The sequence below is a fragment of the Gavia stellata genome, chromosome 9, assembly GCF_030936135.1.
Source record: "Gavia stellata isolate bGavSte3 chromosome 9, bGavSte3.hap2, whole genome shotgun sequence".
NCBI lineage: Eukaryota > Metazoa > Chordata > Aves > Gaviiformes > Gaviidae > Gavia > Gavia stellata.
In genome coordinates this window covers 11,546,510-11,572,562 of record NC_082602.1, presented here as the reverse complement: position 1 = coordinate 11,572,562, position 26,053 = coordinate 11,546,510, and the positions used below count along the sequence as shown (strand labels likewise).

Sequence of the window (26,053 nt, the reverse complement as noted above, 5' to 3'; positions counted from 1 at the left end):
AGCTTCTCCTGCATATGTGAAGGGAGGGGAGAGTTTTGCAAACAGCAGGCTGTGGTCCTACTCCATCACCTGGGCTGAGCACCTGACCAGCTGTAACGGTTCATAAACACGAGCTAGGAAATGCAGGTCATCGTGCCATTGTAGATTAGATGTTTTCCTAGACAGTCATCACGTACCGAGACAGTACATGGTTACTTTGCAAAGACACGGGAAGAGTGATGTTTAAATGTTTGGGATACAGGATGCTATAGAGAAAAAAGGGATAAAACTATTAAGTTCAGTTCTCTTACGCCACGGCTTTTTTGACGTCATGATCTCCTTGCAATCTTAGTATTATTTTAATAATTTTATTTAATTATTTTAATAATTTTAATGCAGCTTTGTTGAAGTCCCAAATGTTATGTTAACTTTCTCCCTTTGGGGAGCCATCTATAACACAGGCTCCAACAGAGATGCGCTCATTGTGTGTCATCTTGTTCTTGCAAACAGTCTGACAAAAGGGCTCCGTGATACAGTGTTATTGTTGTTGCATGGTATTTAGTGAGAGATGCCTATGTTCTCAGGTATAACAGATCCTTTTTATTAAAACTAAAAATTAGTTGAAAGTCTGAATAGTTGATCTGTACAACGTTAGCAGTAGATTGTCTAACTTAGCCTAAAAATGTGGCCTCTATGGAACATCAGAAGACACTGTCTATCTGGCAGCTAGTTCTGCCTTTGGGGTATGTATTTGCTGTTTCTGTCTTGCAAGGACAGAAACCACATCTTCAACACTAATGTTTGCATCTCGTGACCAGTAGATAATATAGTATGTAATATAATATACCTCTCTGTACAGTTTTTGCAGGTACAGAGCCAGAGTATTTACAATCAATTTTAGAACTTTCCTTCCTCCCTCAACTTTGCATCTTTCTTTTCATGACTCACAGTCATGAAAAAAGGGGAAAGAATAAGTAAAATAGATATACACACAACCATGGTTATAAGCACTACTTCTATAGCTCCATTGTGCTTATTAAACAAAAAGGGAAGGATTGGGATCCCATCTAAAGTTTTAACACTTTAACTGTCATCCTCTTGTTAATGCGTTTCATGTTCCTGTTGACAAAGTTACTTCTGAATGTGTTCATAATGTGACGTATAACGAATTTTGTTTAGTGATTAACTAAAAAGTAGTACAGGAGGAGAAGAGAATACTCCACCTGCTGTTTTTACTTGGTTGCTCAACCTAGAGAAAATTTTCACACAAAACAATTTGAAACAATGAATCCCAAGTTCTTAATTAACTTTAGAGATGGTTGAACTACTTCTTTCAAACCATTAATTCATCAGAACTATATTTCTCCCTAGTTTATGCATTACTTGTGAACCAGTTCAAACATATTCTGATTTTTGTTATTCTGGAGTAATTGATTAATAGATTTTAAAGACATATCTGCTACAGCTTTCCTTATTGGTCTGTTTTATTGAACAGTTCAGTTATGTGGTCTGGTTTCTTTTACCCAGTTAGGCTGGAGTATTCTTAGTGAATTTGTCTTGTCCATGACCACAAATAATTTTTGTTCATTTTCCCCTCCGTTTTTTTCTGTCAGAAATGTTAAAAGCGTAAGAACCTCACATTAGCAACAAATCCATTGCTTAAGCTCTGTCAGTGCTGGAGCTGTTGTGATTGCAGGAAGATGTTGGCATGTGCCAGATCCCTTCAGTCTAACCAGTCCCCGCACCTTTAGCAGCCTGTAACATCTAATGTTAGATGTAGCAACGAGAGTTTCAGTGCAAGTTGAAGGAAGTACAGATAGGGCATTTACATGCATCTTTGCTGCAGTTTATACCAATTATCTCAGGTAGACCTGTGTGTGTTGCAATTACATCTATTACAAATGCAGAGCTTTTGTGAATTTGCATGTGCATGTTATTAGATGGGAGACCATGTGCCCTCATCCAACAAGGAAGATGCGCAAGGGCATCAAACCAACCACAATTAAACAGTGCCTTTCTACTTTCAAATATTTGCAATCAGTCTAAAGTCTGTTAAGTTAATCAGTTTGTTGACTTTTCTAGTCCATTGATGAATATACGGCAATCAATAAAAAACCCTGAAATTCATTATCCATCACAAATTATTCATTCAGCTGCATCTTTTTAAGATCCCCTGGTGTAATAATCTCAGGCTCTCCTGAGCAGAAATTGTCAATTGTTTTGTGATGTGGTAGTGTTATTTTACAGAATATGAACTGTAACTCGCAACCTGAACTCAGCCTTCAGAATTGAAAGGCCAGTACTTCAGGGTTTTTTAAAAGTTTTTTCGCAGCCTTCTTAATAGCTAAGGAAAAATCTATTTAGGGAAGCATCAAAAATCCTTGAGGGAGTGCTAATGCTATGGGTTATTGATCTTTTCAATTAAGAAGCACCAGGAAAGTAAAAGTGAGGAAGAGAACAGAGCAGAGATCGTGATGGAACACTGCTAGCCCGAGCAGTAGGATAGAGATTGTGGAATTTCTTTCCTATGTTTTGACTTTGGGGAGAAAAGGTCGGTTTTAATGGAAATGTACACTCCAAGAGAATTTGTCCAACATACTTGGTCCAAGCAAGAATTGCTTTGGGAGTAGATGTGGCCCTAACTATAAATAAAGTTCTCACTAGGTATAAAATGCAGATTGCTTTTAAGTCACATAATAATAAGGAAAAGAGAAGGAAACTTAACAAAAGTCTTTTGCATAGCTGAATTGCATCAGAAGTTGAAATTATTCACGTAACCAAAAATAATCATTCTTAAAATGCATCTACAAAACCTGTATTAAAACATCATTAAGGATATGACAGAATATTAGGTAATACGTACGCATTTCTGAGACCCAGGAGTTGTCAAGAGAAACAGGAGTAGCTGGAAAATGAATAGCCAGTCACACCACGCAGTACTGTGACCTGTTATCAGTAGAAATAGGTAATGTCTTGCCTTAATTCTGTGTTCCCTTATTTTTGCATTAGCAACAGCTGAATTTATGGTTAATATACCAAAACTATGGATTCTAGATACCTTTTAATTCCTGCACGAAATGGAAAAAATCCATTCTCCTTCCGAAACAGTACAAAGATGTTTACAAAAGCAATTTTCTAAAATAAGTAGAAAACTATTACTTGTTTTTATCATACTCATGTTTGTATTATATCACATAAGGAAACAACACAGTATTTATCTATGTATAAAGAAGAAAACAATCAATGTATATAAAACAAGAATAAAGCAATATGGAAAAGAAATCTTGTTCAACGTGGAAAAAACTTCTGTCATACATGATTTCTTCAAGCTGCAGTTCATAAGCTTCACTTATATTCTTCACTTATATTTTTTCCCAATTTAATATTGTATCAGGAAGCAGGACCCCATAGGCTGAGAGACGATACAATGGGCTCTAAATCTATGATCTGATTTTGAGCTCAGCTGTAGGTGTGATGGAGCTGTGCTGTTTGTTTATACTGTCTGAGGAGACAACTCTATGTAGCAGGATTCTGGCATGCAGCATGGAAAAAAAGAAGCATCCTTCATCAAGTACAAGAAAACATTTAATATACCAGGCAATTATTTTCATTCCTAGAAGAGAGGTGGTGTATTAAATATGGCACGAACAGCAGCAAACTGTGGATTATAGTACTATATTTCCATAGAGAATTTCTCCTGAGGTCATAGACCGCCACAGCAAAGTTTATAAAAGCAGTAATCGATGCATTGTTAATCCTGAATCTTTACTTTGCAGAAGTTTATGCTTTTGCTGTGGTAATTTTTACTGTACTCTTGGTGTTGTTCCTAGAAGTCTCTCTTCATGCTGCAGCCCAGGACAAAAAAGTGGGATGCTACATAGAAATGCCTTTCGGAGGACTCCTCCCTTACCTCGGGGTAGGTTCAATGGAATTACAGGACCAGCATATCAACAGCTAGAAGAGTCAAGGATCACAGACCAGGACACAATACCTTGTCACGGGTAAGCAGTAACATAAATGAAGTGAGCCAGTTTGTGAGTGGCTGCTGTTACGTGATTAATATGCTTTGCCATTACAGTCCTTCCAACTTTGTTGTAGTGTACTGGGGGTCCAGGGTTTATAGTACTGAAAGCAGAAGAATGTTTTCGGCATACTGGCTCTTTGAAGGTAATATGTTTTTATTTGGCTGGCTGCTCTTTTTAAGCCTTTCAAAGGCTGTAGGAGTGATCAGAACAAACTATAAGTGATTGGCAATGTTACTCTTTATAACTGATTCTTTTTCTAGTGGTGCCGTGATGTGCAGTTCTAGTAACTTTTGCATAGCATTTTTTTTCTTCCATTACCACTGGGCAAATAAGAGAAAATAATTCAGAAGTCCAACTTTCATGTTTTTTTAAATAAATCTATATACATTGCGAAGTGTGTTTGCTGTAGACTGAAGGCCGATCACTTCACACAGGTTTGTCTTTGAAAATGCACAAAGAATCCAATATTTTTCCTTTTTTAATTCAGCTCATTAGAATATTGAATGTGAGCTCCAGCTGTACATGAGGTCTAAATTTCAGAAGTGGTTCTGAGCACCTATAGCTGCCTTTGAAGACTTTTGCAATTGCTGAGATATTTTGCATATTATTTACATATCCCTATAGATTTCCAAATACTCTCCAGAATCACTACAAACACATTAGGTGTAAAACTAGGAGCAATATCTGGAATAGACTGAAACGACACCAGTTTCATTTGGACACATGTAAGTCACAACTAAGTGCAGCGAAGTGAACGGTTACACTGTGAGAAGGTAGCTGTACGCTTTGGCATCGCAAATGGCTTTATGAAGTGCAGAACTGACGTCACCTACATGTTTAATTTTCCTCAGGGAAGAAAGGAGCTATTATCACTATCCGCTCTGACCTCCTGGGAAATGACAGCCACAAGTGCTGAACAAGAATAAGTGTCGTTACACGTGTGTGTCGTTGCCCGTGTGGGCACACGCGCAGGCACACGTTCCCCCCGCGCCTCCCTCGCCACGCTTTCCAACCTGCAGCAGGATTGCCCAGTCTGGGCTACTCTGTGAGAGGGGGACTTGGCTCACTAAATGTTTTGTAGTTGAATCTACCTAACAAAGTTGGCCACAGTAATTAGGAAAGGCAGATCAACAACACGGCTTACCTAGAAAGGAAGAAAGCAAAGCAGCAAAAGGTTTGGGTGTCTGGTGACTTCTTTTAAAAGGTACAAATTTGTCTTATATTTCTTTCATTGTTACTGTTTGCTTCTTCTAAGGAAATACTTGTTTATTACTTCTTGCAGAAAATATGTAATTATTCATTTGCATGATAATGCGTGTATAATTCCTTACGAAAATTGTGACTCTGAATGCAACCCTTCCTGAAAGGGACAGGCTAACAGCCTTCCCCCTTCAACGGCAGGGTCTTGCCACGTGGGCTGTGGAGACTGCTGCAGCCTCCTCCTAGGTTGAGAAGTGAGGTAGAAACCAGCAGAGCTGTCTTGTTGGGTAGTTGTGTTTACTCTTCTCTAGGAAATCAGTGTGTGAGATTACACGTATCATCTTGTACTGGCCTATATTTTAAATTTGCAGTTCTGCAAAAAGTTGATATTTGGACCAGACCGTGACCCCTTCTGGCCTCAATCCACTACAGCACTTCATCAATATTTTGTGCGCTAGGGATGTCTGTAGAATTAGACCTTCCTAATATCGACTCTAACGATGGGACCTTTCTCTGAAGCAGTCCTCTGAGTGCATCAACAGGTGGTGTTGTGACAGGGAGTCACAGCAGTCTGTGTATATCACAAATGCGATGCCAAAAGTCTTCAACCAGTACCCATGGGAATGAATTTTTAAAATGTCAATGTTAGGCATGAAAACAAAAGCAATTCTTTGATCTTGTTGTATTACAGTGGTTTACTGATGATGTTTTTTATGAAAATGAAGTCTTTTAAGAGCATGACAAAACTTTTTGCAAGTTATTTTGTGTTGCAGCGATGAAGTAGTCTCTTCAACCAAAATATAAGTATGCATCTTATCGCTGAACAAAAATAAAAAATAATTCACTAATTCTAATTTATGTGGAATTCATCTAACTTGGGAAGAGGTTTCCCTAAAATCAGATGGCTTTTTACCATCTAACTATCTGCTAGTTTCATAGTGTTAGTATTCTCATTAGATTTCCAGCCCAAATGAAAAGTTCCCTTGTTCCCTGCAGAAGTTACACTCCTTCCTTTCTTCTCCCTTTCCACCTCCATCTCTCCCTATAGGGATGCACAAATCGAAGTGGTTTATCTCCCTAATTCTGTGAGCCTTCTGAATTTCATCCATCAGCAGCTCTGGCTGAAGTTTAGTCAGATTTTGTATGTTTATATTTAATAGAAAAGAGCCTAATTTGCCTGATTAGTTTTTGTCTAGTCCTGTAAAAGTGCTCCTCTTCCCATCCCACATTGAGGAGAAAGCTTTTGCTGCCTTGAAGAAACACCAGATCTCATTATTTGCAACAGGCTCTAATATTTGCAGAGTTTCAGTCAAATACAGCTAATATCAGTTATTTAACCAGTATGCTACTTGAAGGAGTAGAAAAACCTGCTTGAAATGAGTGGCTTAAAGACAAACCATCTCCATGCCAGTCACATCTCAGAGGCCGATTTGAGTCCCTGAGGGTGTCACGAGTCTACATGCAGTTAAGTGGACAGCAGTTTGCTCACATGCTTTCACTGACAGCTGTTTGCGTTACACAGTATGAAGTGTTAGAAGTAGTGCCTTATAGCTTGGGAATGCGTATTTATACAGATATAAATGTGTTTATGTATACAAGACCCAATGTGTCATATCTACAGGTAGAAAATAGGGTGTGTATATATAGGTATACGTGCTTACAAGGCTGAACCAAAGCCTGGTAATGCCACTGGAATGACTCCCGTTCATCTTAATGGACCTCGTCGTCAGGCTGTTATACTGAACACCTATAGCAACAGGGCTTATAGCAAAGCTACTGGTATTATGCTAAATAAAAAACATTTTGTATTTTAAGTTCCAATCCCTTCTGTCTCTCTTTAATATCTGTTTTAAAGGGGCAGTAAAATGATTATGCTTCTTTCAGTTTTATTCTTTAATTTAGACTCTTAAACACTGTATGAGTATAACATAATTACTGTTGCGTATTTATAAATGTTTTGAGTTTCTTTTTTTGCTTGGTTTTAGGAAGAGGGTGGAGAGCAAACTGCACTTTGAAATACATGCACATGAATGAATTTATTCAGACAAAATAATTTGTCAGATAAAAAAACAGATGTCTGTCTTAGGAGAAACTATACTTCTAAGAAAGTTAGTTATAGGAAAATGTAATTAAGATTCTGCAATTATAGGTCTAAGGCTCAGTCAGCAGTCTAGCGTCACAAGTGGAAGCATGGATCAGTTTGTAATTAACCAAAAGCTGGGTCTCACACAGTTTAGATGTAATATCCCTGCTAGTTTAATACCTTGCCTATTGCACACAGCATATGTGCTTTAATTCATCCTCAGTCCTCCTTTGAAAGCCCTGTGAGCACAGGGCAGAAACATGTAATTCTGGCACGAAGTTGGTGTGTCTATCTGTACTTCAAAAAATATTATGGAAATATGCCAGGCGTTGTGTTACATGTTATTGTTGCTGCCAATTAGTTTTCAAAATACCACGAATAATTGAATCTCTATTATGGAATTGGCAAATGTTACTGTTTTCTCACCAAACCCATTTTAATTCAGTCTTTTCTTGGTTTTGCTTATATATCATCCATATAATACATCCATTGCATGTGAAATTCATTAAAAACATTCACTCCCTTTGTTTTCAGGGTGCAGCCCAGAATATATTTAGGGCCCGAATTACCAAAAAAGGGAATAATGCAACTGATGCGATCTCTCCAGCTATAGTCGTTTGAACAATTATATAATAAGCAAAGGAAACAAGAACGGGCACAACCCAAAGGTCTGCACTGCTTTGTTTTCATTTATTTTTTTTAATTGTCCTCCCTTGGGAATAATATCCCCGATCAGTATTTCATTCATACTGATTCTTGAAAACTGTTCTAGAAAGGCATTCCATAAGTGGCGACAAGTGTGTCCAAGCATAGTGCAAATGTAATTAACCAAAAGCTGAGTCTCAGCTGGCTCAGACGTAAAACACAAATGCAGCTGTATAGCATGTACAAGAAGTTCTAGCACGTATCCAAAAAAGCCGCTTGCTGTATTATTCTCCCGGGTCCCACTTCCCAAAGCAGTATCTCTTTCCATCAGATAGCAGCAAAGATCACAACACCTCCTCCTTATCGCAGAGCTCCCAGCTGCGTTTTTCCGGTCTTTTGGGGATGCCTGGAGAGTTTTCGTACAGGGGCCGCACAGAACTGCCTGCGTGCTCATGTGCAGGTTAACGTGTCAAGCGGTTGTACAAACACTGTGCCACCATAGACAAGTTAATTCCAAGTCAGCAGCGTTCTGCTGGAAATGAGCCTAAAGATATCTCCTCCTCTCTGTCCTGTCTGACAGCTCGCCAGCAGGATGGGGCCAAAGTAAGCCTTTCCAGTTAATTAGTGCTGTATGCTAATATTGGACTATGGCTGTTTCATGCATTTCACTTTCTTTTCTTTAGTTCTCTTTCTGCTAATGCCAAAAGCAGCGAGGCACCTATGAGTAGAAGGCTATCCCTAGTGAAGTCCAGCAGGCTTAAGCAGCTTTCAGAAAAATAGCCTTCAAGTTAGAGCTCAAAGTACCTGCTTCCACATCCGATCTAAATGTTGCTTTCCTTGTCCATGGATAAAACATATTAGACTTCACCATTAGCTTGCCTTATTAAATAGTGATACGATCACAAAGCTGATTATAAGTAAAATACGTTTTGGTACTGAAGAGATGTCTATGGTCCTTGGCAATCATGACTAGTAGATACAGTAACTCTTAGAGCACCAGATTTCTAGTAAAGTTACTTCTCAGATGGGAAACATCTATTTTTTTGTCATTGTTTCCTTTATTTTATGTTTAGTATACTTTCCATTTCTCTATTTCCTGTAGGCGAAAACACTTTCTGATCAGAATAATGAATTTGGCTTGGAAACAAAATGGAATTGTGGATAAAAATTCACCAAAATTGCCTCACAATAAATAAAATCATCCTATGGTACATAATAATGGAGGATAAAGGGGTTTTTTGGAAACACTCAAGCCCAGTGTATTAGCTTTATTTCCAGATGAGATCTCAGAAAACAAATCAGGCCAACATTAGCACTATGGGCGATTGAAAAAGAGACATGTTTTTCAGAGGTACACTGCACTTAGATGTTCTACTTGTTTGAAGGGGAACACAGGCCATCATTTCTATTTAAATAAAGACTACACCATCAGGTTTTTTTAAAGTTCTTTTTTTGTGCACCTTTTTAAAGTGTTTTCCTAAAATAGCCATTTGACATTGAGAGTTCTGATGTTGAAGGAAAGCATCAATCCATTTCCCCAGTTAGGAATGTAGGAATGGAATTTCAAATTTAATTTCAAATAAAATTATTTAATTGTAATACAGTAGAACTCCTGAAAGCTTTTAAAAAGGGATTGTCATTATTCTCATATACTCATATACTCATATACAAAATGAGGCCAAGAGAAAAGCAGTGGTTTGCCACTAGCAGATCTGAGAATCAAAACCAGGTCTCCAGAGTCTGTTGTTTTCCCCAAGGCCACACTATTACCAAGTGCTCCTAGTGTGAGAGAAAAATGACGCGTATCTTTTCAGCACAGTTCACTGAATTTCATACAGCGTTCCTGCTGCCGGTTGCACCTGACCACTTGATGTACAACAAAAACTTCTTTTTACTCTTTCCAGGTATTCATCCAGTGGTTTAAAAACTCCTCAGAATACTTCAATAAATATGCAACTGCCTTCAAGAGAGACAACCCCTTATTTTAATAACGTGGATCAGAAGGACTTGGTCAGCTATTCATCTTCAAGGGCCAACTCCGTTCCCATCATCCCGTCTGTGGGCTTGGATGAAGCCTGCATGCAAATGCAAAACGTTTCTGAAGTAACAGGCATCAAATGGTGCAAAAACTCCTATTCAGCTGAACTTGTCAATGTGAGTTCCCCAGTCAGTAATTGTCTTATAGCAGAACAACACGAAGTGAAAATATTGCTAGAAACTGTGCAGGAGCAGATTCGGATTCTGACGGACGCAAGGAGGTCGGAGGACTATGAACTGGCGAGCGTAGAAGCAGAGAGCAGTGCGAGCGAAAACACAGCCTTTCTGCCCATGAGCCCCATGGCCAAGTCAGAGCGAGAGGCACAATTTGTCTTAAAAAGCGAAACACAAAGAGACTCGGTATTGACCAAGTGACTTTGTGTGGGGGTTGTGGGAGGGGAAACAAGAGGTCTGTGCATTCGACGCTTTCCTAAACAGGAAGGGAGGAGATTAAATACAAATTATTTATATGCATTAATTTAAGAGCATCTACTTAGAAGAAACCAAATAGTCAATCGCCCTCATATCATAGTGTTTTTTAACAAAATATTTTTTTAAGGGAAAAGTTCCAGGAGGGATGAAGCGTACATCAGGTGCTTTCTAGGCAGGATTACACATACAGTTTCAGTTACAGAGCATTGTTCCACGGTCCTGTTCGGCTGTCCGAAGGCTTAGGCTATGCATCTTTTTTTCAGTAAAGGCCAAGACCATTCTTCGATTCATTTCTGGTTTCAGGGCAGTGCTGCAGTGAGCTGCTGGCCAGGGATTCAGACCCTGGGGAGCAAGTCCCGTCACCCCAGCACAGACCAGGTCCCCTCTCCCCCTCTCCTCTTGGTTCCAGGTTCATACCATGGAAACAAGCATGCAGACGACTACTTCTGAGGTCTGGTATCTACTGTGGAATGACAGTAAATCCCTAAATTGAGCCAGATGCTTAGCTCTCGACCTTACTTTAATGTGTCAGTCAGCCCAAGAAAGTCAATGGAAACATTTAGGAGCTTTGGGTTCGGCCAAGTGTGGAGTGGGATTTGGGTCTGTAGAGATGCAGTGGTCAGGAGCCCGCGGCTGCTCCATCTTCTGAGCTTTGCCTATCAGAGCTGCCTTGGTGGAGAGTGAGGAAGAACAAGAGAAAGTGCAAAAGTGTGTATTACAACAAGTTTGGGTTTGGGTTTTGGTTTGGGTTTTTTTTGAGTGGGAACATAAACTCCATTGTTCATTACTGACCCCTCAACATTTCTAAACTGTTATACTTTGAAGGCATTTGTAAGCTCTCGAGGAGCACTTCTGAGTGTGTGTGTATTTTTTTTTTAACTTCTTTTTTATTATGGGTTGTTCAGAGAAGAGTCAGGGAGATCCAGTATGATCCAAACGCAGCCAATAAGTGTCCACGCTGCCCTAATTTGTTCCTGCTTTCAGTTCTCCAGTCACTTTAATTAATCGTGGCTTAGACTTGTGAACTTTAAAGCTTCAGTCCTGCAGATGGTTCCATATGGGCAGACCCACAAGCATGCACAGATCTGATTCTAATGGGGCTATATAAGAGCAGATGGTTTCCACCAAATCACTCCCTGCAGGGGATCAGGCCTTAGAGAAGAAATGTTGTTTCCTGGTTGCCGTATCCCAGTCACATTATAAGCATTTTTTGCATTTGCTTCCTTTTGAGTCCCTCTTCCCCCCATAAATTGTAACACAATATGCCAATAATGCAATGAATTGGGTTCAGCGACACACACGTTACTGGTTTTATTAGTATTAGAATATCTGCTTCTTCATGGGGAAAAAGAAAATGAACGATAATAATTAACTGCTAAATAGCCTTCCCTGGTTAATATCAGAAGATTGATTAAAAAAAATTTACAGTATATAGAATGTATTAAAATATTCCTTTGCAGCAAATTAATTGTTAAATTTATTAATGTGCCCCAGACTTTCCAGTTCACAAGTCTCAAGACTTCCCAAAATAGCACAATTGCTCACGCAGTGCTGTTGTATGTTGAGTCAGAATAAAGCAATATTTTAACCTCTGTCAAGTAAATTTGGAAAAGAAATGCTGAAGGTGTATGTCATTTTTTTATGTTAAGGCAGTAAAAAAAAATACTATTCACAGTCTTCAATCAGCAAGTCTTATTTTGGGTTTCTTTTGCGGTTTTGGTTTTGTTGTTTTTTTTCAGATAAAGTTGATGAAATTGTCTCGTTTACAGAACTTTCTATGGCTGTAATCTTTGCTGTGTGTTTTCAATAAAAATATATTTGTGGGCAAAACTATGCTTTATGCCCCTGGGTGGACCATGCCTCGTTTGGACTCCCTTCTTCAAAGACACAGAGCTTTTCTTGTAGCAGTAAGGTGAGATCACGGTAAGGAGTGGTCTCACCCTGACCTGTTTCTACAGTATGTTGTGGCTGGGCACAGTCTCGCTGTGCATGGGCTGAGCTGACGGCAGTGGGTATGGCCCCAAGCCCACACCAAAGAAACCCTCTGAAAGATGAGGTGTATTAGGTGGGGCTCAGCTTCGCATCCCTACAGTCGTGTGACTTATCTGTCAACACCATTTACATCCCGCCAGCTCAGGACATGAGCAAAGTGAGCTTGCCTCTGCCCATAAGCCTTGTAAACATACCTCTAATATAAAGAAATGGCTACTATATAAAGCTCTGACTCAATAATTTGTGAAGTGTGATCACAATTAATTAATTCCTCACCATTAATTTCATCAAGAGAAGGTCTCTCTGCAGTAAAGTGCAGAATCCTGACCAAAGAGATGTTTCAAAATTAAATCTTTTCAATCCAGATGTAAGGCTGCCTTGCCCCCAAATCCTACCAAACTGTGCAAATTCACCTTTGGCAACGTATTGGAAACACACGGCAAGATTCCTGTTGAAGAAAGAACCGTATCATAAGCAATGCCTTTATGCAGAGAATGTGTTCACTCAGCACCCCCGAAAGACCCAGAAAGAGGGGAAGAGCGATGTATTTAAGAGAATGAAATGTTTGACTGAATGACAGATGAAGATCTGAAATGGTGAGGATATCTTCAGTTCATGTTAGAGATGCAATCTTGTATTCAGCAAAGGATGTGTGACTGTTATATGTTAACTGTTCTATTCAGTTTTCAGCATGTTTGAATAGAGAGACGTTAATATTAACCACATGACAGACTAGTGTATTATTTGTAAAGAGTATCGCTTCAGAACCTATTGAAACTGTCATTGTTTGCAGAGGAAAAGAAAAAGGTTTGAAAACATCAAACTAGGTAGCCTTAATGTCATTTGTGTGTTTCTCTAATGCAACTGTTTTCCTCCGTGGACCCTCCTCTTTTACAGTGAATGGGACAACATTTTCTCTGAGGTCTGGCAATTAATTATGTAGAGGACACGAAAGAAAGTTGTACTGAAACAGCTGAAATGGTAGGCCAAATTTTGCTTTACTTCTGACCCTAATGGTCCCATTGAACTCAGTGGATCAGAAGGGATGCAAGTCAGTGTGAAATGCAGTTCATTCCTAAAATTACATCTGTTCCCAGCCTTAGAAACAGACTGTAATCCCCCTACAAGAGGCTCTGAACTCAGTCGCTTACCTGTAACATAATTAAAAATTGTATCTGACCTATGAAGTTCAAGTGTAGTCTGGTGTGAAAATTCACACACACAGCATTACACTGGAGTAAACTGGGAGAACAGCTAATTAAATAAATTGAACTTTCTCTGAACGGAACAGAGAAAGGCTGTGTCTCTTCAGTATAATACTGTGGAGCAGAATTATGAGAGGTGTACAGCCTGATCTTTTTCTTGGTTTTTTTTCTGTGTAGACTTTCTTCAAAGCAATTCAAAATAACCCTAAAAAAAAAAAAAAAACCAGTCAGTAGAATGATCCCAGTATTTGAAATAGGAAACGTAGGTGAGTATGGGCACATTTCATAGCATTAACCACTGAAAAACTTTTCAGTACATCCATGGCCAAAAGCTGAAACATTCTAATTCTTGCAGGATCATGTTTAGATCAACAAACACATCCTCAAAACAGAGCTCTTCAGAATGCTTTTGGTATCTAGCCATCCTCTCAGCTGATGTAGTCAATGCAGTAATGACAGTTTATATTAACGGAGGATCATGTCCCGCATCTCTTCTACTCAATGTCCAGTGTAGTGTCACAACGCTTAGTAGCCTACCACATGATGTAAGGACTTCTACAGTGATTTATGGAGCTATCTTCATTTTGCGTATGAAAATCCTATCAGTGTGTGAACATCCTCGCTAAAATACAGTGCAAAGTTCTTTGGCCAAGTGATTTGTCAGGTCTGTCTATTACAAGGGCTGAATAGCACTGACCAGGCTCTAACAGCAATGAACTTACTACCATGTGGCTAATTCCAATGTTATTCATCAAAATCCTACAGCTTTAGGTTTAAATTTTGAAAAAATAATGAGACGATGGCACGTGCTTACGACCAGGCGTGTGGTAGATGTGCTACGGAATCCAGATGTTCAATCAGATAATACATGTCTACTTCTCATGTAAGTAGGGAAAAAAAATGGTTTCTTCTTCCCAATTCATCCCCAGCTTCCTTTTGTCTAATTTTGGACATTCCTTGAACATTTCTTACTCTTACAAGAAGTCATGAAAATGAATACCAGAGAAGAACTCTTTCAGAGTCCTAGCTGCAGTAAATAAAATTAAAGCTTGAAGGAGCAGACCTGGAATAAAATCTGGTTTTGAAAATGGAATACATATCAATTGCCTTTCAATAAAGCAGAATTTCCCTATAAACTGTTTTTCACTTGGGAAAATAATGAGCTTATATGAAGTGATTTATTAACTTGGCATGATTTTAAAATGCTCATCTTCAAGCAGATTGGGGAAAAGCAAATATTTAGTATAGATTTTTCAGCTTTTGTGATTTTTTTTATTATTATTTTATTTCAGTAGCCCGACAGCTCCATGATTTCATTATCTGTATTGTCTGACACATAGTCTTAAAGGCCATCTCTGTCCCTTTTTGTGGTCCAGATGCTGGACTGTTAAGATTTCCTCAAAGACACGAAGATTTTATCTAAATTATCTTAAAAAACCCGATTCTTAGTATAATACAGTTCTTTTTCTTGCTGCAAATATAAGGTGATGTAAACCTTTTTCCTTTTGCACAGCATTATTATTGTAAGTTCATAGTGAGATTATGCTCCCTTTGTTTTGATGTCTACTCACATAAAAACAACTATGACACCTGGTTTTCAGGTTTTAGACTTGGCTCTTCCAAATCACCATATCAAACAGGAGTTTTGTATTTTAAATAGCAAAGTTCATACATGAGATATAAATGAAACAGCTATAACAGCAGTAAACTTATTAATAAGGTGGGGTGGGTTTTTTCCAATTTTATTACATAGCAATTAGTGGATCGGGCCACAGAAATTGGTAGTTTCTTGCAAGAAATACAGTCACAGAATATATTAATGGCAGTGGAAAGCCATTGCTGTAGCCCAGAACTGGGGAAATCCTCAGTGGAGGAGGACACAGTCATCCACAGTGTACGCTGTGGAGGGTAAAAATGCTTTCACCTTAATAGTAAAAAACAATCTAGTCATCTGTTGAAACTGCCAAAAACTTAAACTACCTGAATTTATTAATGACCATGTTGGTAGTATTTGAGAAAAGGAAAAGGGGCAGAAATTTCCAAATTCGTAAAGCTTGTACTGTCCCTTGGAACAAAGGTAAATTATCTTTTGATTCTTTATTACTAGAGCACAGTTTTCAATGTCTGCTGTAGGGACAGAGTGATCACAAGACACTGACAGGCTGCACTGATCCTTACTTTCTTGAAAAGATTGAGCAGTCTCCTCTTTGGTCAACAACTCCTGTAAACAAGGAGTGATTTCCTAGTACCCCACATGGCTATTCTTGTGAAACTTCCCAGATGAATAATAAAGTAAAAATACAGCAAGGCAACCTATAATATGGGTTTTTATATGAGGAACTATAATATTTTATAGCTATAATGGGGGGGGGGGGGTTATTCATGACTGAAGAATGTAAATAAAGTATAGGATATAATGTATTTAAGTGGCATGGAAATCCTGTATTTGCACTGTAGTTTTTAGTAATATATCCTCTAACACCATCAGGAGGAGACGTACGTGCAATTTTATTTTTTTTTTCCTTAACAGTGACGATGGTCTGTACCACATCGCACTAGTGACTGGGCATTGAGGTACTCTTGTCCTTCCTTATTCCTTGCTCTTGCATTGCAAGGCCCACTTCTGTGCTGTCTTATGCCTGCTCTGGTTTTACTGAAATCACTGAGTTTGCAATAGTTCAGCATCTTTATTCACGTTCAATTTTACCTAACCCTCAGAATTAAGAGTATAATTTACAGCCTAACGTTCGGGACACCGGGGACGTCCGCTGAGTAAATTTAAGGCCTAAAATGTTCAAATTTTATACACTTTTTTTTAGACATTTGTCTGCTTTGGGTAGACCTAACAGGAAATCTTTCCCTTGAAATGCAAGGCATTTTCCTGCCATTCCTTCATATCTGCCGGTATCAACGTTTCCAGTCTCCGAGTCAGCTGCCCTCTCCGGGTTCTCCCGGCCTAGGGGTTCCTCCGACCTGGGAGGTACTGTGAGATTTCAGACCAGAAGCCTCTGACTTCTTTCAGAGTACCAAAGACCAGAAGTCATCTGAAGTGTCCTAAGCTATAGCTTCAGATGGGACTTTCTGCCTCAATACTAAAATGTCTCCAAAGGTTAAGACCTCTAACATGCATTGTATTAAATTATGTAATATAAATAATGCCAAAGTTCATAAAATGAAGAGTTGTATGGCAAATATTGTTTTAACATACATCTTGCTTTGAAGGAATATGGAACGAGAGCTCTCAGTTGTGTAAATATTTGGAAACTAAAAATACAAATAATATCACAAAAATAGAAGAGACTACAAAGAACAATTAATATTCTAAAATAAAAAGATAGTTCCTTGCTTTCTCTGAAATAAACAGTAGTAGCTGAAGGTTATCGAGATGCATCAGTGAAATGAAAGAAGAATCAGTGAAGCCATTTTATAAGTCATGCCAGTAATATGGCTAAGACCTTTTTTTAAGGAATTCAAGCTTAGAGTTTCCCTTGCTTGACAATACATTAAGATGATGTTTCTTTTGTAATGTAAAGCTTACTCCTATACAGAGCTGAGGCAAGTATCGCAAACCTCAGCATAAGCAGGAGAGAAATGCGATATAGGTTTCACCTTCTGACCTAAGTTAAACTCATTTGCTTTAGATTATCTCTGATCTCTTCCAGGAAAGAATAAATGAGAATCCAAAAGAAAGGAAGGAGGTATGAATACTTGGTGACTTTTTTTCCAAAAATCTACCAATTGATATTAAGATCGGAGCCATGTGCTGAACTTGAAAATCCTAGAAACAGCTGAGATTTTGACTGTTCTTGATGGGGCAAACAGCAGCGAGCAGAAGTATTACCACCCCCACCACCCAAGCAAGATGCACACTGTGAACTTCTGGAGGAGAGGATAGGGAGCTTCTCCTGGCTATGGCACAGCTTTTACATGGGTGAGGAGAGATGGATTTTGAGTTGTGCCTGGTCACGTCATCTGAGAAACTTGCCTTACTTTTATTTCTATCTCAGATCTCTCTCACGTCAGCACTAGTTTGTTTTTTAAGTTAGTGATTTCCAAATTCTGGGATCCTTCCAAGACTCCCTTGCCGGCGGTGGGGGTGTCACACCAAGCCCCGCATCGCATTCTGGCAAGCAGGGCAGACCAGTCCTTCCTTCAGCCTTGCAGGCAGCACCCTGGGCTGTGAGGGAGTATCCTGCGGGCTCGGCCCCTCCGTCAGACGAGGAATCAACACTGGGTTTCGCAGCAGGGGAGGCCTCCAAAGCTAAAAATGAGAAACTCTCCCAGGACTGAGATAAAAGGGTGACTGGGAAAAGAAATACAAATGACAGTCCTTTTAAAAAAAGGTTCCTCCGTAACCCTGTGTAGATGGGCAACAAAGTTGTGATTTTCATTTCCATTTCGCCAGTAAGTAGGAGAGTAGTTTTGCATTTACATTGATTTCAAGCCGTCTCTAGGTGGCTTCAGAGAATGATGAGAACACATCGCTGTGCCAACGCCCGTGCTCTAGGAAGGTACCGCAGCTCACGGGCAACTCTCCGTCCTTGTGGTTGGGATCTGGGTGGCAGCGCTTTGCCTGTCGTCCTTACTTAGCTGAGAGAAGGCCAGGCAGTGCCCTGCAGTGCTCCCTCACTGGCTGCCCGTGCAACCCGGAGCAAATCCTCGTACTAAAAGAACTTAAAAATGGAATGAAGGTGATTGATGGAAACGTGGTTTGTTCACTGTGAATATCCAGCTGGGATAGTTGGAATAACTGCAATGGAACTGCAAGGGATTTTGCCTTTGCAAATCATGTGCCTGATTTATTGGTTAAATAGTTTTTCAGTCCTTGCTATTTAGTCAACAAGGACATTCAGATGTCCAAAAGTAAAAGTGGAATGATTGGTTCCCAGAACCAGTCTTAACGGTCACAAATCCAATATTTCAGACTTCTTGCTCAGCACTAATCATGTAGGGTGAATCAGGCTTTATTTAAATAGATGAACTTCTATTGTAGAGTTATACCTGATGTCATGCTTTCCTTTATTGATCACTAAATCTTTTCCATATCACATAAAATTATGTTTACCTTAAAACTGATCTGTAGTTATGCACGAAACAGCACCTAATGCGGACATGAAGTCTAAGCGTTCTCAATGCATAGGGCGAGTCTTGTGAAACCTTTTTAGCAGCCGCAAGTCTTGAACCATTCACTGAAATAAGACAAATAAATATCAACAAAATTTATTCTGCTGTCAATAAAATCACTGATAAACACTTGAGTTGGATTTGGGGCCTCTGAATAATATATATAACACTACATACGCAAACTTTTTTTAGAACACAGAAATGAATGCTCCAACTTAAAGTTTATTCAGCTAAATAGCTGGAGAGAATATCCACATAACCACATAGCCTAAACACATTGAAGAAGGGGGAAAAGGTATTTATTTTCAACTGTGTTTATTTTTTCACTGGTAAAAACAGAAATAAAAACAGAAGAAAAATAATCATAGTGCCTATGACAAAGATTGTGCTTCAAGGAGCGTGCAATGTGTACCACGATTACTTTAACTGCAAATGGAAGCCGTTTTTAGACTGAGTGTGGTTGAAAGGAAATAACCTTAGAAAAACTGTCACGCAGCATCCCAGAAAATGTTTTGGTTCGGTATGTTTGGCCTCCGTTTTTGTGGAGCTGTACATTCCTGTCCATGGTTTTAAAGGATAAAAAAAGAACTGACTTCAGAATCAATCTGTATTTTGAGTCGTTTTTATACTCCCAGCACCCAGATTGGTTTACCATATGTGTAAACGAAGCTGAACAGTATCATTTCTCTGCTTAGTGTCACCAATGAGTTTTATTGTGTGTTATTGAATTCAGTCCTTTTTCTTTACTGAAGTGGTGTGCTCCTGCTGCCGCCGGTGATCTCTCTCTTAAAGCAGAAGATTAAATTGTTAGCAAAGCCGCAAAGAGGGAAGAGACTATCCGTCTAAGGACAAATGCTTTCTTCATTCAGCCTTGCTGGTGGGAGGATCAGCTGGGGTTAGCTGGAGTTTGAGACAAGGCGCAGGGTTCTCTGGCATCTCGGCACATGCAGTGGCACCTTCCTAGAAAGTCCAAGTCTTCTGCTGCTGAAGTCAATCCTTCCAGTCTCACCTGCAAGCCTCTCAGTTTTAGGCTAAATAAACCGGGTAGAAAGGCTGAAGTGTCCGAAATAACGCATTTGCAGGGAGGATCACCCGAGAAGAGAGGCAGAGGCGGCAATATCTTTAATTCTGGAGTCCCAGCAAACAGAAGCACAAGTTCTTTGCAAAACGACTTCCCACCTGAACACAGTGAAACAGACCTAGGTGTCCCAGCAGCAGCCGTGGGGAAATCTGTGTCACCCACTCGCGCCTGGCCCAGGGCACCACGCTGGGGTCGCGGCACCTTCCAGGGCCCCCAGCGGGGGCAGCTGTGGGGGATGTGGTGCCCACCCCCCCTCGCAGCCCCCAGCACCTTGCATGGATGTCCCTCCCCGTCCCCCTGTGCCCAGGGTTGTGTTCTCACACGCATCCACAGCCATTTGTGCTGAACCGCTCCGTGCCGAGCTTCCTCGTCATCCAAAGCCCAGAGACTTTCTGCTCCAGTGCCTCCAAAAATGCCTCTCTGGTTGACACCAGATAGCCCCCGGGCAAAGCCTCCAGTCGCTGCGGCTCCCTGCCACCGCTGGCTCCGCTCGCGGTGTGCCGAGCACCCTAAATCTCAGCCGAGGCCCATCGCCTCCCAGGCAAAGGAGGGGTGCAGGGCTGGGGGCCAGGAGGGCAGCGGGCGCTCCCAGCTCCCCCCGCATCGCTCCCGGCCACCACCCGCAGATCCCTGCTTCCCTGGCTAACACTTGGGCTTTTTCTTTTTCTTGTGGTGTAGCTCAGAAGATCTGTCTGAATCTGTCGCTTGGCTGCTGCTGATGCATGTTTTTCGCTTGAAACCTGCCTTACGTTCGTGGTGTTAGTCCAAGTGCTTTTGAACACGCCGACTTTACAAAATAGCAGGAAAATGTTTTACTTTCAAAGCTGCTCTTCCAGGCACCTCACCCCCCGGGCGCAGGTGCTTGGATGAGTTTGATACTGAAACCCGTTGGCCTAATAAGAAGGTTTTTCCTTTCACCCAGGGCTAAGGAGAGGTTTGGGTGGGAGTATGACCCTGCCCCGGGTAAGGCTCCTGCCCACAGGCAATCCCCACACCTGCCTTAGATGAAGCCGTTCGCCTGGTCCGCAGTCACAGCTGAAGTCCCTGAGGACACCCTTTATCCCCCCACCAGCAGCCACACGGTCAGGTCTCTCCTCCTGGTGTGCTGCCCGGGAAAAGCCTGACCCGCTGAGAGACGGCAGCTCTGGAGGTACGGCTCTGGCAGAAGGTTTGTTTCCTAAATGTGCCATTTCTGAGAAAATGTTTGTCTTAGAAAATGCTTTTTCTTGGGTTTTTTTTTTCTTTTTCCCCCCCTTCGGTTTGTGCTGGATAGTTTCTGTAGTAGTTATTTTATTTGTTCTGTGGCATAGTAATTGAGTTTATTAGACTGAGCAGGTGTTAACCGTATTAGAGTACAATAGTCTTATAGCTTTATCTTAAAGCTTTCACTCCATGAGTTGGTTGTTTTGAAAATGTACCTGCTTGATAAGAGAGTATTTCCTTTGTTTACCCCTTTGCCCAAGGGTAGATAGCAAGTTTTTCATCTGCTGCTTTCCAGAATGGAAAAATCTGGAGCTTATTTAGAGCATGGTTTATGCCACAACAGGCACTGCATACTGTCCAGCCATCCAAGAAAACAGCCTACGTGCTAAGGAACTGTGCTAACTTTCAAGGGTGCAACTTAAAATGTAACAGTTAAGAATGTAATGAGAGTGGCTCATAAAATTCCTATTAAGAGTCATGTTTGATAGTTGCTTAAAATTTCATGTGCTTGTGGAATGCCATTTGCCAATGTTAAAGACACATTAATTATGACTGCTTTCTGAAGCAAGGCTGCAGCGTCTATTGTACAGCTTCAGAAATTTCCTGTGACAATCTGTATCCTAATAATTCAAACCACTTTGCTTAGGCAGTCATCTGCAGAACAAAAACTTCCCACAAACAAATTAAATACTTTAATTCGTACTCTTCACGGATCCATAGCAAGCTGTTAAAAATGCTAGCAAGTACCTCTCAAGCTATATTTAAAATTGCATATACTGCTAATGGCGAATGCTGCAGTTACTTTCTAGCAAAATGCTTATAGGAATATCACTGGTACTATGCAAAATAAGAATATATCTTATTGTAAGTATCTTTTTTGCTAGGACTTAGTGAGCATATGCACATAACAGTGAAGTACTTAGTTATTTGCAAAATGTCTCCACTCTAGCACAGCTGAAGAAGCAAAGACAATCGTGAAGCTTTATTATTTCAGGAGTAGTGCTGCTCTGTAAAATGAAGGGTTTGTAACTAATTTAATACCACTTAAAATACTGGATGCTTTCTCACCTTGAGTAGAAGACCTTATTTCTCTTATTTTCCCTCAGTACATTGAGATATGAAATTACAGGTGGGCAGGCAGCAAAAGAGCAACCACTCATAAAAATCTGATTTTACTCTTTTCTGGTGAGTTTGTAGCTGGGTTTTTTGTTTTAATTACGTTATTCATGAGCATTGTTACCACAGTATTTACCCAGATGCAAAGATGCAAGGAAGAGGCTGACGTTTTGGGAGGCTCTGGCTGTTTGCAGCAGAGGAATTGGAGGAAGCCAAGGCCTGGGGAAAGGCTGGGTCTCACTTAAGCTCAAGGCAGACTTTGGGAGAGCTGTGTGCCATGTATTAAAAAAGTTCTGGAGAACAAACTCTCTGTGAATGTCCTCCAAGTTCACGTGGATATAAGCCAGACAGACAGATCCAGGTCAGTAAAGGAGAGCTACTTTGCAAAACAAGGTGGGGGAATCTACTCTGAAAATAGGACTCTTTGCTTTTTTTGGCAATTATCTACCAGAAAAAGGGGTGGCTGAGAATACAAATTTTTTCTCAGCATAATCACAATGAGAGCAAAACCAGAGAGGGATTTGCAGGTAAAGCCTGTGATGTTTGGTGCCTGGGTGTTCTTGACCCATAGCTGTACCTCCTAACCTATCCGTCTGACAAACAGCTTGAGCTAGGTGTGGCAGATGAAGTAGATTGACTAATCTGTTATTAAGGTGATGTTTTCCAGCAGAGCTGATCTCTTTTTAAGGAATCAAAGTGGCTAGAGAAAAAATAGCACTATTATTGCTAGAAAAAAAAAAAAGAGTTGTTCAGTTTGAAAAATGTGTTCAGTTATCTCCTCTACTTTTTCTCCTGAAGTCAGCCCAGATAAAGTTACAGGGATTTAATTTTAGGGGCGAACTTAAGTTTTAAAAGAAGTTTTGTTTTCCCTGTTTCCTGTAGCCCAGGATGGCAGACAACTACTGATTCTACAGTTAAACTGAATACTGCAAGCATTACATATGCCTGACTTCCTCCCCTCCAACATATCTCACTTATAACAGTCTCTTGCCACTATTTCTCTTTTCATTCAGAAAACTCTCCAATGCAGGGGACTTGAGGTGGTGGCAATGGAGGGAATATGGCTTCTTTCCTACAGCTGATACAAGTCCCTACAGCATGTTCCCTGCTTTCTTTTTGGTATCTTATTTAAAGTCTCCAGTTGTCTTTCTCAGGGTTTCTCCTATGGTATCTCATGCTCTAGTTCTTTTTCTGTGTCATGCTTGATAGTTTGCTGCTATTCTAGGCTGTGATTTATATCAGGGATAATAGACGTGACAGTTATTCAGGACTTTTTTTTTTTTTTTTTTTTAAAAAAAGAGGTTCTGGTTTTGGCCAAGTCGCTGGGAAATCTGGAAAGCCTGAGGCTGGTCCTGACAGCCAGAAAGCGGCTGGGGCAAGCTGCAGTTTATGGACATCAGTTGTCCTCTTTACAACCAGCAGTGTAAGGAACATGCGAAGCCGATGTAGTGCCCAGCACATGAGGGAGGTGGGTGGGAAGAGATGGATACAGGTGGCTGACAAGCCCTGCAGCTAGCAGGAGAACTGGGACAAGGGGAGATCTCGCCGTTCCCTCTGAGGTGTGCTTGATCTATGAGCTTTCTGGAGTGCTGCAGAGATCAGGTGCTTTTTTTGGCTGCTACTCCTTGTTAACAGTCTGTATTTTAGCACTGGGTGTAACAGCTTCTTGACCCAGTCTCCACAGGGTATGCCTTGCTCTGGGCGCTTTCTCAGTTTGAATTGAGGAGTGTTTATAGATTTCTTGGTGATAAGTTTTACTGTAAATGTAGACCAGCAAGATATAGAGATGTAACTTTTGATTTCAGATCAAATGAACCTTTTATTCCTACGTAGTTAATTAAGCCAATATAGATTAAATTCTCTAACATAAAGCTTTTTCTCTCCATGATTTAAATGGATTAATCTGTTTTGGAAAGCTATCACTAATTATATTGCTATTAATTCCTTTCCTCAAGAAGTTACTGCTTTTAGATAGCTACAATATCATGAAGTAATTACACCCCCAGTATTACTTGAAACCCTTCTGTTTAGCACTCTTCTGCTGAAATTTACTGCTTCCACAAATGTCTTACAAATACTGGGAAGGAATAACAGTGCATAGAGGGAATTTCAATAAGCCCTATCAGAGCAATAGCTGAAGATACCCTAATGCGCTAGTACTCCTTTTTCCCCCCTACATAATCACACTGGGGTAATCGAATTGCATGCCTATTTGAGAAGAAGAGGAAGAAAGGGTTCACAATTAGTATGTGTTAGATTTCTTTTAGATACTAGAAATCATAAGCCATTCACTTTATCTGGTTGATGATGGGGAAAAATAAGATGATTTACTGCATGTTTGAAGTCTGTGAGATTGACCAGAGTCCACAATTCATAGTGCCAAAGGCTGAATTTCTCGTTTGTATTATTAGAAATGTAAAATGTTGGGCTGCTGTTGTGTGCATTAGTGAAGGATGGAAACTACAGAAGAGCGTGCCAATTGTCTAGTACCTTGTTTCTTGAGTGGTCAAAGCCCAGCTCATTCCATGTACGAGAGGGTAAATGGGAAGAACTAAAAAGGGGTTTGTTACCTAAGAGGAAAATTTCTCATCTGAGTTTCGCGAAGGATTTGTCATGAAGCCAAACAGGAGCCAATTTCATGATTTATGGATTAAATATCACTTTAATCAAGAAGACATCTTAAGTAGCCAGTTTAATCATTGTCATCAACTTCATCAGGGTGATTGAAACCATTATAACTTTAGCAACTGATTATCAAGAGCTGGATGTAGTCTTTCCACTGATGCTGGAGCTGCTCATTCAAAGGGTGTCAGAGGTCCCTGACAGCATGTCTGCATAATCTGCCCTGGTGCTTTTGCTGTATTTTGCTAGAGAGTCCGTGGATTTTTCCTTAGATTAAACTTCTTCAGTGTAATTCAAATTAATTACTATTTTGTTTTTATAAATACCTAAGTATTTATGTGTAAAGCTTGTTGATAAAAGCAGAGAGTGCAGAAGTCTGTTCGATTGCTTCTTAGGCTTTATAACCAGGGCCAAATAAATAATTAATTATTTAAACACAGTTGGAAAAAAATCTAAAAGAAAGAATTGGAGTTTCTGGAGGGAAACAAACAAAAGAATTGCATCTAAACAAAGCAAAATCCCAAACTAATATATGCTGGAGTGGACAGGTGGTTGATCTGTGGTCTAACAGAAAGACAATATTGGGCAAGCCCACAGAATGATAGTTTGGAAGTTAAGGCATGAGGTTCCCCATCTGGAATAGGAAGATTAGAAACATGATTCATGTGTAGCACACCCCTGGGGTATTTGGGGCAGACAAAGGAAAAATAGGAATTTTTCTGTTAAGTGATTTAGAATAGGCCATGTAAGATACAAGCAGCAGCAAAGCCTTAAGAAGGTTTCAGGAGCACAGAAATGAGTTTGAGAAGCAACTAAAATAACCATAAACTATATAGCAAGTTACTTGTAGAGGTGATCCAGCCAGAGACCTTGAGGAGTGGGGCTTTCTGGTGAACTGAAGATAACAGTTATGCCTGGTTAGGGAAGCAACCCTCTTGCTCTGGTTTTCAGATTTTATTTTTTTTCTAAAATAAAAGCAAAAGCACTGGGAGTCTATTTTGGTTATTTAACTTCACGGTGCTAACAAAGAACTGGGAAGTTGATCGTAGACACGGGTACGAGCAGTCATATTGGTAATCTTGAAAGAATTTATCTCAAATTAGTCAAATAATCCAGATTTGCATTGGATTATTGATGGGGGTTAGCAGTTGGTCTGACAAGATTATAACAAAACCTGAACAAAAATTCTCCTGAAATAATTCCCAGCACACAGGAAAATTGAGCAGCTCTCAGCAGAATGTGAGAGACTTGAAGATTTGTAATCCAAGCGTGGTGATTTCTGGCACAAAATAGTGATATACCTCATCTG

At 40.1% G+C, this 26,053-nt stretch overlaps 1 protein-coding gene across 1 annotated transcript in view; it reads left to right on the top strand.

Moving 5' to 3' along the window:
- NRG3 (neuregulin 3) overlaps window positions 1-10,344 on the top strand; it is a 411,783-nt gene extending 401,439 nt beyond the window's left edge. Inside the window, exons 8-9 of the mRNA XM_059821387.1 lie at window positions 3,810-3,980; window positions 9,837-10,344. Coding sequence (XP_059677370.1) covers window positions 3,810-3,980; window positions 9,837-10,344 — 679 coding nt within the window. The remainder of the gene's footprint in view (window positions 1-3,809; window positions 3,981-9,836) is intronic.
- The last annotated feature ends 15,709 nt before the right edge of the window (window positions 10,345-26,053 follow it).